The sequence below is a fragment of the Olea europaea genome, chromosome 1 (genome assembly GCF_002742605.1).
Source record: "Olea europaea var. sylvestris chromosome 1, O_europaea_v1, whole genome shotgun sequence".
Classification (NCBI taxonomy): domain Eukaryota; kingdom Viridiplantae; phylum Streptophyta; class Magnoliopsida; order Lamiales; family Oleaceae; genus Olea; species Olea europaea.
In genome coordinates, this window is record NC_036237.1 from 7462097 (window position 1) to 7476494 (window position 14398).

The following is a 14398-nucleotide window of genomic DNA, read 5'->3' on the forward strand; positions in this document are numbered from 1 at the left end:
TAAAGCAAAATTAGAAAAGTTGAAACATGATTTATACAAGGCAAGTATTTTAGGCCTAGTTGTTGCACATATATATGTTATTGAATTTCAGAAAAGAGGTCTCCCTCATGTTCATATGTTGTTAATTTTTAATACTGGCCATAAAATTTCTTATGTCGAAGAGGTTGATAGAATAGTTTGCTGTGAAATACTTGACAGAAACAAATATCTTCATCTTCATTCTGTTATCGTTAAACATAATATACATGGTCCCTGTGGGAATCTTAATTCGAAAAATGTATGCATGGAGGCAAATAAAGGTTGTAAAAATAAGTACCCTAAGGATTGTTGTGATAGAACTATATTTGGTCAGAGCTCATATACACTGTATAAGCATCGTATGGTATTTCTATTCAAGTTAGAGGCCAAATATTAAACAATTGATGGGTCGTACCATATAACCCTCATTTAAGTGCGAAATTTGATTGCCACATTAATGTTGAAATATGTTTTTCTATTAAAGTTGTGAAATACTTGTACAAATATGTGTATAAAGGGCATGATCGTATTAATTTTTCAGTTCATACGAATGAAATGGAGAAAGAAATAGATGAAATTACTGTTTACCAGTCTGCTAGATGGATATCCCCAGCTGAAGCTATGTGGAGAATTTTTTCATTCAATCTGCCTGAAATTTATCCGATAGTCTATTCTTTACAGCTTCATGTTGAAAATCATCAACAAGTTACATATAACAATGAAGATGATTTGTCTACTATCATTGAGAACGAAAATACGAAACAAACAATGTTAACAAAATTCTTTCAAGTGAATGAAGTGGATGAGTTTGCTCGTACACGTTTGTATCGAGATTTTCCAACACATTTTGTTTACAAATAAGAAAATCTGGACTCGTAGGAAAAAAACATAATGTTATAGGACGAATTGTTACAGTAAATCCATCTGAAAGAGAACGATATTTTCTCCGTGTTCTTATGAACCATATTAGAGGGTCAACATCATTTCATGATTTACGAACTGCAAATAGAGTTATTGTTCTTACCTATCGAGAAGCTGCACTTTTGCATGGTTTAATAAGTGGAGATAATCATTATGAAGAATGTCTATCTGAATCTATTGTTTACCAAATGCCTATTTCTTTAAGACGTCTCTTTGCCACACTTCTTGTGCTTTGCAGCCCTAATAATCCAAAGCTATTATGGGATAAATTCAAATGTTATATGATTGATGATTATGTACATGAAAATATACCTTCAAAAGTTGGTGAAGTACAAGCTCTAGAGGAAATTAGTTGTATCTTAGAATCTTTAGGCAAAAATATAAATGACTATCAAATGGTACCATACAATGTAAATATGAACGAGAATGATAGATTGAGGAGAATGATTGAAGATGAGACAACGAATTTGGATATTAAGGGAGGTAATGCTTGTGCAACAAGGATAAATAACAAATAACAATTTGCATACAATACGATAATGGAAAAAATAACATCAGGATTAAGTGGTGCCTTCGTCATTGATGGTCCAGGAGGAACGAGCAAAAACATTTTGTATAAAGCATTATTAGCTGCTGTGATGTCTCAAAATTCAATTGCTTTGACAACTGCATCTTCTAGAATAGTTGCATCTCTCTTACCTAGAGGTCGAACTGCTCATTCGAGGTTTAAAATTCCTTTAGAAATAGTTGGTGATGTAAGCTGCTCGGTTAGCAAACAATCGGATTTTCAGCAAGTTTTACCGGTGGTATCAAGAGGGAAAAAGGAAGATATAATGAAAGCTAGCTTAGTATTCTCTGAATTATAGCCTTCGCATTTACATCTACCATTAATTGAGAATATGAGGGCAAAGTTTGATCCTATTTTTTTGTGATTACTTGTTAAGAATTAGAAATGGAACAGAGGAGCAACATACTTGTAAGTGTATCGAGCTTCCAAATAATATAATTATACCATTCAAGGATGAAATAACACCTTTAAAATATTTAATACATCATGTCTTTCCAAATATAGAAACTCATGCTGACAATTTACATATGATGGCAAATCGAGCTATTCTTACTCCTAGAAATGAATCTGTTGATTATATTAATAAGATATTATTAGAACAGATTCCTAAAGAAATTTTTACATATTATAGCTTTGATGAAGTAATTGATAAATCAGAACAAAGCTTGTAAGAAGATTTACTCAATAGTTTGACTTCAAATGGTATTCCACCACATGAATTGATCCTTAAAGTAAACTGTCCTATAATGTTATTACGGAATATCAACCATTTTGAAGGATTAATCAATGGAACACGACTCACTTGTCGAAAATTTCAAAAAAATGTAATTCTTGCTGAAATTATGTCTGGTGAATATTTGGGAAAACATGTCTTCTTACCAAGAATCCCTTTTATACCGCTTGAAAATGATAAATCTTCAATTCCATTTAAAAGAACTCAATTTCCAATTTGGCCGTGCTTTGCAATGACAATAAATAAAGCACAAGGACAAATACTTGATTTTGTTGGATTATATCTTCCAGAACTTGTTTTTTGCCATGGCCAGCTTTATGTAGTATTATCAAGGGCTAAAATGAGCAAGTGTCTCAAAGTTCTACTTAGCCCATCAAGCAATGAAAGTTTACAAAGTACATGTACTAAAAATGTTGTATATAAAGAAATTCTTTCGTTTATACATTTATAGAAAATCTTAAATCAAATTGTTTCAGTGCTATCTTCTTCAATGAACGAGTAAAGATAAAAATTTAGCTTCAATCCTTGCCATGAAAAGTGAAAACAGGGGACACATCAGACAATATTTCAAGGCTGGGGTTGCGCTTGTGATTCTAACACAAGACATCAACAAAAAAATTGGTAGTTGGTGAATAAATTCACCTGAACATCTTATTTACATTCTTGAAATATTTGTTTTATTATTATGAATTTACATTCTACAATGATACCAGGCATTTGAAGTACCGTGCTTTCATCATCTTGCAAAGGCATATTTAAAAATGATGACTCAAAAAATTGTTGTTGATGCTCCTGTAGCTGAGCTGTTCCTTTTTACCACTAAAAAAGGTATGTGTGTGTGTATATATATAGAAAGACTTCTCTTAAATGGTATATTATTCGGTGGCCTAGAATATGCCTAGAATTAGTGAAATTTCTTAATTTTAGCTATTCCTATGTAGCTAATTTTGCACTTTATCTATGTATTGTATCAGGTATTATATTTGGGGAAAATTTCAATGGTAGGTTTGGAACGAAGAAGTACTCCATTTTTCTATAATCATGCACTTTCCTTTCATTTATTTCATCGCTCTATCTTAAGAAATGTTATTTCTTCGCTCTCTAGAACATTATATGTATTGTACATTATTTTCAAGAGTGTCATGGCTTTTGTTTTACCTTTGTGTGCTGTGTTGTAGAGTTGAAGTGAAGAAATAACGGAAATGAATTCATCTATAAGTTGGACAAGGTTACATACAAGCTTCATCCATACACATCATGGATTTCCATAGTGAATGTCCTGAAGTTTTCAATTGACTTGTCCAAACTGTGTATTCTCATTTTCTGATATCACCTATGTCCTTTCTGGGTGAGAAGAACTTTTGTTAGAATGCTTTAACAAATTCATGTGTAACAAGACTTAACTGAAAAGTTTTCTCAAAGATCTCCTTCGTTGTTTGCTTCTCTTTTCCCTAGTGTTTATATTGTTGAATTCTTGTCAGCAACTTCGGAATTTTTGATTGACCCTTTTTGCATAAGTTCTATATCAGTTTGATTTTAAGTCATCAACTACATAGCCTTTTCAATTGCACAAGGGACAGTAATTTACATGTAAATGTCTATTTTATTCACTTCTTTCTATTTGTGCATGAATATAACCTTTTTCTTTTACGCGGCAGGTTAACTACATTGTAGATGCAACAAAATATTGTCATTTTTATCTTAAATCCTACCATTTTACACCTGTTGAAACATAAATTTAACCAAATAAACATTTTTAAAGAGGAACATAAGTTGCAAAAAGGGTCCTAATATTGAATTTGTAAGGGGCCCTGTGCCTTAACTAACATGAAAATTCATTAGAAGCTAAATTAATGGAGGTGTCATTAGATTTTGTTTACACTTGTGCAGGTCAAGCATGCCTAGCTGGGAAACCCAAATGGCTAGTTTATTTGATTCCGAACTATCCTTTGCTAAACTTCACTTCATGCTCCAAACTGCCATTTTGGCGAGTAAATTATTACTTTATCTTTCGATTATATTTAATTGATACTTTTTTTTTTTCCTTCAACATTTTTGTTTGTGTTTGGTTAATCGGTATAGGTAGCATATCGGCTTTTTGAGCTAGCTAACACATTGAAGTTAGCTTTCATACCCAGAACTGCCAATAAGAAAATATTTTATTTTGCTGTGGGAGTCGCCATCTGTGGATATTTATATTGCATTTCATTCATTCATTCTTCTGCAAAATGCCTCCTTAATGGTAAGTTATCCGAGCTATTAACTAATCAATTTAACATGATACACAACTTATGGACAATAAGCTTATGGCCAAGATTTATGTTGTTGATAATAGGACAACTTCAGGGGTTTATTTTTTAAACAGACTAATAATGTAGATGATTTGTAAAGTTTCGAGATCAAAGAAATCTCAAAATGGAAGACTTTATTTTGATTGTGGGGGCATTGCACTATGGGGTATTGTATCTCATGATCAAAGTTTAAAGACTATTATAACCATTAATAAATCGCTTCAAGAATGAATTAGTATGAATATCCCATTTTTCTGATTCTTAGGATCATCATCTCCAATAAGAAGAAATTAGATTTATTATCAACCTAATTTTAGCATACTTTGAATTACTTGAAAAGTGACCTACTAACCTAATGCTATTTTGCAGATGAAAATTTTCCTATCCATTTTTTTATTTCTTTGGATTTTTTTCCCTTATCTCGACATTTCAATTGAATTGGATGTCAGGGTCATGTGATTTGATGCTTTTATAATTATAGTTAATTAACCATTTTGTGGTTGCTTTGATCTAGGTTTGTCTAATATGCATTAGTTTATTCGCTTCCATATCTGTCTCCTTGCATGATTCCTCTCCTATATAACATTGTTGCGTGTTTTTGTTGCCCTAATCGCTCTACCTATAGTATATACCATGTGAAAATTGAATTTTGTTTGCTATATGTATAAATTGTGTGGATGCATCTTCTTTCTTTGCAGATAATTCATTCCTTGGGATCCAGATTTGCTTTACTTAAAAGAAAGGAGCATTTTTTTTCTCTTGTATTGGTGATTTTATTCTAATTTCTACCAAAGATTTGCATTTGGCTTCTTTATCGATGTGTTGGGCACCACTTCTACTTAGCTTGTAGAAATTCAATTTGATAACAGTCTTCTGATAACAATTTTCTTTGCTTGGCAACTGTGACTAGGAATCTTCGATGAAATTATGGAATTACAGAATTTTGGTTGATTAGAATTCCGTTCCTTATTGCTTCTAGAAATGATACCACGTAAGTATTGAGGTGGAGTGGGAATTGCATCGAATACGAGCTTAAATTCAATCATCTTAAGTTGGAAGCTTTAACTATATACATGGAATGCATCTAAATTACCTGGCACGCTTTTGGATATTGATCTTGGTATGTGTTAATCAGTCTCCCTTTATTGGGTACAAGTGGATGTTTTGCAATTGTGATGCCTTAACGATATTTTGTTTTATTTACCTTTCAATTGTAGATCTACTGTTGAAAATTTTAGTGGAAAGTGGTTATACACTGTTAGAATATTTTTTGAAGGGGAAATTTTTCTTTGCACTACTTTTCTTTCACTGTGGAGAGAACCAATAGGATTCCAAATTTTTGGTATTATCGTGATTCACTCCATAGTCCATCCCTTCAACAAATATTTGCTTCCACCACAATAGATTGTAATTTTTAAAAATACTACAGACAATTGTCATTCGTACGTTTTACCAGCACTTTGGTCATATGATTAATGGTTCTTATAGAATAAAATGTATTTGAGTAAATGTGCCAATACTTGTATTAATTTTCTGCATAAATGGCCAATCCATCTTATTACAGTTTTCATATTGTTTTGAAGCAGGAATTATTCGCAATTTCATTAATCTCTCTTTTTACAGGCATTTGGTTCGGTAGGGAATGTTCGACCCCTTAGAAGTACGAGGGGACACGAGATAGACTCCATCCATCCATTGGATAGAGGTGCTGAATTCAATCATTGAACCACAATAGATGCTATTTATCACTCTCGCAAAAATAGTGATAATGACGAGGATGATGGCAACAGTTGTACATCTTTGGCTGACCACCTATGTCTCGAGTTAGAGTTGTTTTTGGTCACTCTAGGGTTCTCATAGGTTCAGATGATTTAAATTGAGAGCAAGATTAACAAGTAAAGTCATCTTCTTCAAAAGAAGGTTCCACAGCCATTGTTGGAGTATATTGACACCCTCGATCGATCCTCTTCGGTTTGGTTTGTTCCTTTTACGGTTAGCAAACATTGCTTGAGTATAGGAACGCCCTCGATTAATCATCTTCAATTTGATTTGTTCCTTTTACGGTTATATTTCCTCTTGGAAGACAAACTATTTTAGTGAAATTTAGAGTTTTGCAAACAATCATAGTTTCATTTTATGTTTTGGAATGGAGGTGCATCCTCGTTCAATATGATGTGATTTTTAATTGAGACCTGATGCTATAGGGCAGGAAAAGTTGACACTTTTTCACATTGCTACTGGTAGGGATGGATCAGAGGATATACTGGATACACTAACGAATGATCCTAGGAAGGTAATATAGTTCCTCTTTCCGTCAATTTTAATGTTCACAGGGAACCATAGAAATTTGTTCTTTCACACATGCATTTTCCTAGAAAATCGTTCATTATCTTATTGGGCTTATGCTATGTTTGCTTGGCCTTTACAACATTCTAATTTCGTGGAACTGGTTTTAGGGTAGTGATTTTAGAGACCCACAGTTCAACTGGTCAAATTGGAGCTCAAGTGCAGATCGTGGGAGATGATCTCTTGATCATCAATCCCAAGGCGTATAACTTTCTGAATGCATAATCTCTACTACTCCTGAATTTTGTTTATTGCCCTGTACACTATATACTATTTTCCAACTTCTCATTCAATTGATTGGATAGCCAGGAAAGCAATTAAAAAGAAAACTTGCAATGTTGTTCTTCTCAACATAAATATTTGTTACATCCATTGCGTAACTCTTTTATTAGCATATTGTAAAATATAACTGCAACAACTGTCATTTGACCAAGTTAATAAAAAATAAAATTTTACTATTGTGTTTTTTTATTCATTGTGATTTTCTTAGGTTTTGTTGCGTTTCTGTGTGCACACTTTTTCAATTCTTTTTTTAAGAATTTGAAATATGAAAATTCCTTCTCAATATTTTCTGTCCGATCTTCCACATAAATCATTTGTTTTCGTTAAAATGCTTTATGATAAATGTGTGGAATCGGGGAAATTGGTACAAGTGAAGAATAATTCCATGAAATCATTATTGCATTTGCCATATTTAATAAAGTTGGACCTTTACAAAATGTTAATATTTCTTTTGAACACTCAACACGCTAACGTTACATTAAAAAAAAAAAAAAAAGATCAATCCGTGCATTGCGTGAGCATGCCATTAGTATTCTGAAAAGTGCAAAGAGTGGATGTTTTATTAAATATTTCTATCTTGAAAAGTGATTTATTTATAAATATTTTTTACTATATATATATATATATATATATATATATATATATATATATATATTTGAATTTCGAGATGAATGTTTTATTAAAATATTTCTATCCTGAAAAGTGAGTTATTTTAAAATATTTTTTACTAGAATTTGTTTATATAAAATTTTAAATCCCGGATATTCTTTTTCCGTAGACAAAAAAATAAAAAATAAAAAAATTGATAAGTTGGCCGAGAAATGGACTTAAAAGCAAACGTTACCACTCTCTCAGGCAAATTAATCAATCTTCAATCTTCAATGACGAACATCTAAATCTATGCTAAATCAACACGATCCTCGTACATATGTACCCCACTTCAAATTCGCACAAGCGCGACATGCTAATAGAGATTTGACCAATTTCAATGGTTTAAGATTGAATTTTATTTTTATTTTTTTTGGCATTTGGAAATTCACCTGTATCCTCAAGTTTTAATAGTGCAAATGCTAATGTATTTCTTCCGAATCAACTTGTTACCTGATAAATAATTTAATTATATAAATGATCTTCTAAGTACCGAGACTTTCTTCGGAAATAATTTACTACTCGACAAATAATTTAAGTTCCAGTTTGATCATCATTCTTTAGCTACAAAAATGAAAAATATGATTGTTATCCATCACATTAAACCACCATATTTGACTTTCTATCTCTTGTGTGGGTCCCGTAACGACTATATTTTTTATTCTCATTCTTACAAAAATGGATTTCAAATGGGATTTCAGTATAAAAATAATCTTTTAAATATCGATACTACTTGATATATTAATTAATTATAATGATGAATCATATGTTATGTGATTGATGAACTAAATATCAATGATTTGGAGATTATTTCTATATATAGCCCATGTTTGAGTCACATTCTAGAAAAAAATGCATTATTGATCTTAAATCAACGTGAAATGTGTGGTTAAAAAATAAGAAAAAATTTTAAATTTACGTATTATATTATTTTATTAAAAAATGTGCGATTAAAATTATTTCAAATCACTGTTAAAAAAATATATTTTTTTAAAAATAATGTGGTTCAAATAAGTCCATAAACACATTTTGGTGATCATAAGAAAGTAAAATATTACGAGGGATGGCAGAATCTAATCTAGTCGAAATAGACAAACAACGCATTCCGTGAGAGCAAATTTCACTGCCCTTCCTCTCTGCTATCTCCGAAATTTGATACAGGCCAATTTTCATTTTCCTTCCTCTTCTCGCCTTTTTATTCTTTAATTAAAGCACCTGCACTCCTTCCCTCCATCTCTCTCTCCCTAATTTGTGTTTGTGTGCGCTATTTTCTTGGCGATAGATCCCAAGCTCACAATTTTCTTTCAAGAACTGCCTATTACTGAATTGAAACTTACAAAAACATGGCTGAAAATCCCATTTCAGGTTCATCATTTTTTTTATAGCATCTGCTTCTCGTTGTTAATTTCATCAAAGTACAGTAATTGTTTGTGTAGTTGTTAGATCTTGTGTAGTTATTAGATCTTTGAATCTTGATCAAGATCACAGTTTTCTTGGATGCTCCGTATTGTGTAATTCACATTTGGGTTTACTTTCTTAGCTCTTAATTCGACCATATCGTGATAATTTATGTTTTCTTGGTGTTGGATTATCTTATCATTGTTGATTGAAATATTTTCTTTATGTTTTCTAATTTAATACTATAATTTGTAAAGAATTGGTCTTTTGCATTTTTCCTTTTTGTTCATTACGTTGGAGGCCTTTTTAGTCGAATGAATTTGTTGAATTAAAAATTCTCTGGATTGTTCAAATTGCGTGGTGTTCTTGATTAATCAATTTTCGAGAAAGACTATAAGCCCCCATGTATTTTAAAATTTTGCAGTTCAGGAGATCAAGAATTTTACGTCTGAAATTTAAATCTCTCAGGAAATTTCTAATTCAATCCTATCTTATAGTTTAAAATATCAATCCTTTAAACACACAGCTCTGAGTATAATCAAGATATGTTTGGTACACGGTGTTGGTTTCCACTGGAAGTACAGTTGATGGGTTTCAAATTTCTTTTTTTTATTAATACAATCCAGTCCACGGTAATATGCCATGAGCTGGGAGATTATCAAATTGCATATTGTATTCTTTGACCGAATTCATCTACTCCATTTAGGTGGTTTCCAAAGTCTCTCCCCCAATATAAATGGAGGGTCAGTAGATGAGAGTTCCCTTGTCATTTGCTTTGGGGAAATGTTGATAGATTTTGTTCCGACCGTAGGTGGAGTTTCACTTGCTGAAGCTCCTGCCTTCAAAAAAGCTCCAGGTGGTGCTCCAGCTAATGTTGCTGTTTGTATAGCGAAGTTGGGAGGTTCCTCTGCGTTTATTGGCAAGGTACATTATTCCCTTTGTCTTTAAGAACTTTAATGTCATAACCACCCAGTTTCTCTGATAATATTGCATTCCCAATCTTTTAAGAGAAAAATGAATGGTTGAAGGCATGGTGTTTTCTTACTTAAAAAATCCTTCTTTAAACAACCTAGAGTTACCATAGGATGAAGTGTAGTCTGATTCTTTTTAAAGCATGAAGAATAAGAAACTTATTAAGCACCATTTAAGTGAATAACTGTTAATGATAGAAGAGTCAGTTCATATATTAAACATGTTTGACCTTACTGTACTTTTCTCAAAAGATATCGCATGTAATTATGTCTATCACTCTGCATGACTTTAAGCGCATGTTTGGCCACACAATATTGGACTAGACTCAACAATACATTTTTTCCTCTAACACTGTCCAATTCACTTTACCAAACACACCAATAGTGTAAAAAAGTCTTGTGTAGACATATTTTGACATGTGATTTTGATGATGTAACACTTTTGACCATTTTACCTTGTGGCCTATGATCAATATCAATTTTTCATGAATCCATTTGTTAATTTTTCCTTTTCAACATGGTAGACAAAGTACTGTGCTTTACATTGTCAGTGGCTCCTTATCTTTATTTGAGACCAGTATATGTCCATTACTATATTACACGATTTTAAAGGTTAAGGAAACAAAAGAATTTATCTCTTAGGTAGGAGAGGATGAATTCGGGCATATGCTAGCTGACATATTAAAAGAAAGCAAAGTTAATATCTCTGGTGTGCGGTATGATCCCGATGCAAGGACTGCACTGGCATTTGTTACTCTCAGAGCCGATGGTGAGCGTGAATTCATGTTTTTCCGTAATCCTAGTGCTGACATGCTTCTTCGTGAGTCAGAAATTGATATAGACTTTATTAAGAAGGTGTGATTTCTGTAGCCCTCTATATTTAAGGATCGAGCAGAAGATATGCCGATAATAGTTTAATTAGTTATATATTTTAATGCAGGCATCCATCTTTCACTATGGTTCAATTAGTTTGATCAAAGAACCATGTAGGTCAACACAGCTTTCTGCAATGGCTATTGCCAAGAAGTCTGGTAGCATCCTCTCTTATGACCCAAATCTGAGATTGCCCTTGTGGCCTTCAGAAGAAGCTGCTCGAAAGGAGATAATGAGCATATGGAACCAGGCAGACGTTATAAAGGTTCTTATTTTATCATCAGCTACCCTTTTGTGAAGTTGTGAAGTATTATGGATGGTGTTTAATTTAGTACACTTTCTTCATCATAAGATCTGCTGTTCACATTCATAGATAACCAGGCTCTTATAATCTGATAGATAAGTGAGGAGGAGATTACATTCCTGACTGAAGGTGATGATCCAAATGATGATGATGTGGTGTTGAAGAAGCTTTTTCATCCTAATCTTCGTTTATTGCTAGTAAGTGAAGGAAAGGCTGGCTGCAGATATTACACAAAGGTATAGTTTTACAACTTTACTACTACTGCAAATCTTAACTGTGAGCATGTTTTGGCTAAGCTTTCAAAGTTTGCCTATAAGTATATAAGTAATTTTTTAAGAAGTTAATAACTTTGTTTACTGGTAACAATGTTAATTATTTGACAGGTAAGAGTTACATTTAAACTGACTATTTTTACTTAAAAAAAAAAAAAAAAATACATGTTGGAAACAATAGGTTACTCTTTTAAGCTTAGCTGAGCATGCTCCATATCCATTATAAGAGAGAATTTGCTTATGCTACTAAATTCAAGGTTTCCGCTGGAAGCACCCAGTCGATTTGCTGCATCCGTTTTCTTTCCATTCTATTGAAAAATAAAATAGCAGTTAGGCAAATGACATGCTCATCTTTTCAGCAGTTAAAGTGTGTGCCTGATTTTTCTCCATAGATGAAACTAGTTTTGAGGGCTGTGCTCAGAAAACAGGTAGCCGTGAAAAGGCTATTCATCTTCACATATGTATAGATGTTTCATCAAGTCCAACTAATCAAATCAGATAGTTTTGAATGGAAAATATGTTTTTCGTAAATCAGAAAACTGGTAGCCATGAAAAGGCTATTCATCTTCACATATGTATAGATGTTTCATCAAGTCCAACTAATCAAATCAGATAGTTTTGAATGGAAAATATGTTTTTCGTAAATCAGAAAACTGGTAGCCATGAAAAGGCTATTCATCTTCACATATGTATAGATGTTTCATCAAGTCCAACTAATCAAATCAGATAGTTTTGAATGGAAAATATGTTTTTCGTAAATCAGAAAACTGGTAGCCATGAAAAGGCTATTCATCTTCACATATGTATAGATGTTTCATCAAGTCCAACTAATCAAATCAGATAGTTTTGAATGGAAAATATGCTTTTCGTAAATAATTAAGTACACTTCAAGATAAACCGACTTCCCTTGCAGCAATTTAAGGGAAGAGTTCATGGTGTTCAAGTCAAACCGATCGACACAACTGGTGCTGGTGATGCATTTGTTGGTGGATTTCTATATTGTTTAGCTTCTGATATGAATCTTTATCAGGTACTATCTTATCAAATAAGTTATCTGGCATAACTTCAATGATATTGTTGGGTTGCATCTTCTTTCCAATGAATTTATTAGGTTTAATCATCTGCCAGAAAGATTAGATGTTCTTTATATTTTCTAATATCCAAAAGAAATTTAATTCTGATTCCCACGAGGATCCTAGTTCTAAACCTAAGCAGCTGGCCTGTGAACACCTCGTCTAAAAGCTGTTAAGCTTCTAGAATGGAGAAATATTTATTCACATCTTATCTTCAAAAGTTCCTCATGTGCAAGCCAGATTCAATTCTTTATTCGGAGGCCTAACCCTGTCTAATTTTCATTTGAGGTGGGATCTTTGCTTGCTAAACCTCCTCATTTAAAAGTTTAAACTATTAGGGAGGAAAAGAATTTGGAATGTGGATCTAAATAAACACATTGGCATTTGTTGGAATATAAAACATTGCATCTTATTTCTAGAGATATATAACATTTGATGCAACTCTTGCAGGACGAGAATCGGTTAAGAGAGGCTCTCTTTTTCGCCAATGCTTGTGGTGCCCTCACTGTGACAGCAAATGGAGCTATTCCTGCCCTGCCTACAAAACAGGCAGTCCAGCAAATAATAGCAAAAGCCGCTGCATAAGAAATAAAAAACGCACCCCCCCCCCCCCCCCCCCCTTCACTTTTCTTTCGATAAGTGATCACAGAACTTGACTGCTTGTATCTATGTTTTGTGGGTAGATAGGGGAAAGATCTCTGATGAATCACGAGGAAACAGAAAATTATGCTAGAATAAAATTTTTGTAACATCCTGGGATCTTAGAATTGTCTAGATGTACCAGATGATGTTCTTCTTTGCATTATAAATCAGTTTCAGGATTAATGCAGTCAGGAAGTGATACAAGTAAATAAAGTGTGAACATGTGATTGAATGTGGAGATTGCGCCATTGGAAGGTTAACAAGCATCTGAAGTCCATCCTTCTGCATTTTTTCCATTTTTCATTCTTGAAGGAGACTGCATGTCATGGTCAATATACGTAGGAATAAAATTGAGTTCCCCTCGTCTTCGATGAAAAATTGAATTTGATATATAAGTAAAGGAACGAGTTAAAAAATAAATCTAAATAGATAAATTTGTTTATTCTCTAATTGTTTAAAATTATTAAATGAGATGGAATGCTAGAAGTAACGAGAAATGAGTTAGTGAAAAATTTTCGATCCTTCCAAGTGTATCAAGCACGAATCGAACTTCCTTATCTTTTTGAGTAGGCTCTTCACCTATTCAATAATGGATGCAAAGTTTGGGACTATTCATTCAATTGTAGGGGCCCCACGGACCGCCACGCATGGGGCTGAGTTTTGAAAATAGAATAATGCTCCTAGGGGCAACTAACGGGGGAAAGGAGACAGGGTGAGGTGGCAGAGTGGGATCGAATGATTTTTATTTATTTATATATTTTTTTTTAACTATTCGATTATATATTTTGACACGTATCATCTCTGTTATCGAGTCTATTACTTTCTATTACTTTAACAAGGTTGTTTTGAAATAGAATATTATATTAACATATTTGAGAGTAATTTTAAGAATTGATTTTTTGACCGTTAGAAGAAAAGTGGGGTTCATCTATGAGTAAAGAAGTGAAATATAAGGGTTGAAATAGTAAAATAACGGTCAAAAAATCAATTTTTTTAGAAAAAAATCACTTTCAAACAGACTCTATAATTGTTTTCTCATTGGACCTCACTGCATGTAT

General features: G+C 32.8%; 2 protein-coding genes across 2 annotated transcripts; both read left to right on the plus strand.

The window, feature by feature from the left end:
• Positions 1-573: 573 nt before the first annotated feature.
• On the plus strand, positions 574-1805 carry LOC111403853. The gene is made up of 3 exons (XM_023032486.1): positions 574-838; positions 934-1422; positions 1498-1805. The coding sequence occupies exons 1-3, from the start codon at positions 574-576 to the stop codon at positions 1803-1805; spliced, it is 1062 nt and encodes a 353-aa protein (XP_022888254.1).
• A 7065-nt stretch (positions 1806-8870) lies between these two features.
• Positions 8871-13612, plus strand: LOC111392963 (probable fructokinase-7). Its single transcript, XM_023018377.1, has 7 exons — positions 8871-9172; positions 9912-10129; positions 10819-11031; positions 11117-11314; positions 11449-11589; positions 12539-12655; positions 13149-13612. Exons 1-7 carry the CDS (start codon positions 9151-9153, stop codon positions 13281-13283), a joined length of 1044 nt encoding a protein of 347 aa, XP_022874145.1. The 5' UTR covers positions 8871-9150; the 3' UTR covers positions 13284-13612.
• Positions 13613-14398: the final 786 nt, after the last annotated feature.

Bases quoted from the DNA above. Each gene is read 5' to 3' on its own strand.
- LOC111403853 (XM_023032486.1), top strand. From the start codon at position 574: ATGGAGAAAGAAATAGATGAAATTACTGTTTACCAGTCTGCTAGATGG. The intron at 839-933 runs GTTTGTATCGAG...GAATTGTTACAG, and splicing joins GGATGAGTTTGCTCGTACAC to TAAATCCATCTGAAAGAGAA. The intron at 1,423-1,497 runs GTAATGCTTGTG...AAATAACATCAG, and splicing joins GAATTTGGATATTAAGGGAG to GATTAAGTGGTGCCTTCGTC.
- LOC111392963 (XM_023018377.1), top strand. From the start codon at position 9,151: ATGGCTGAAAATCCCATTTCAG. The intron at 11,032-11,116 runs GTGTGATTTCTG...ATTTTAATGCAG, and splicing joins ATATAGACTTTATTAAGAAG to GCATCCATCTTTCACTATGG. The intron at 12,656-13,148 runs GTACTATCTTAT...CAACTCTTGCAG, and splicing joins CTGATATGAATCTTTATCAG to GACGAGAATCGGTTAAGAGA.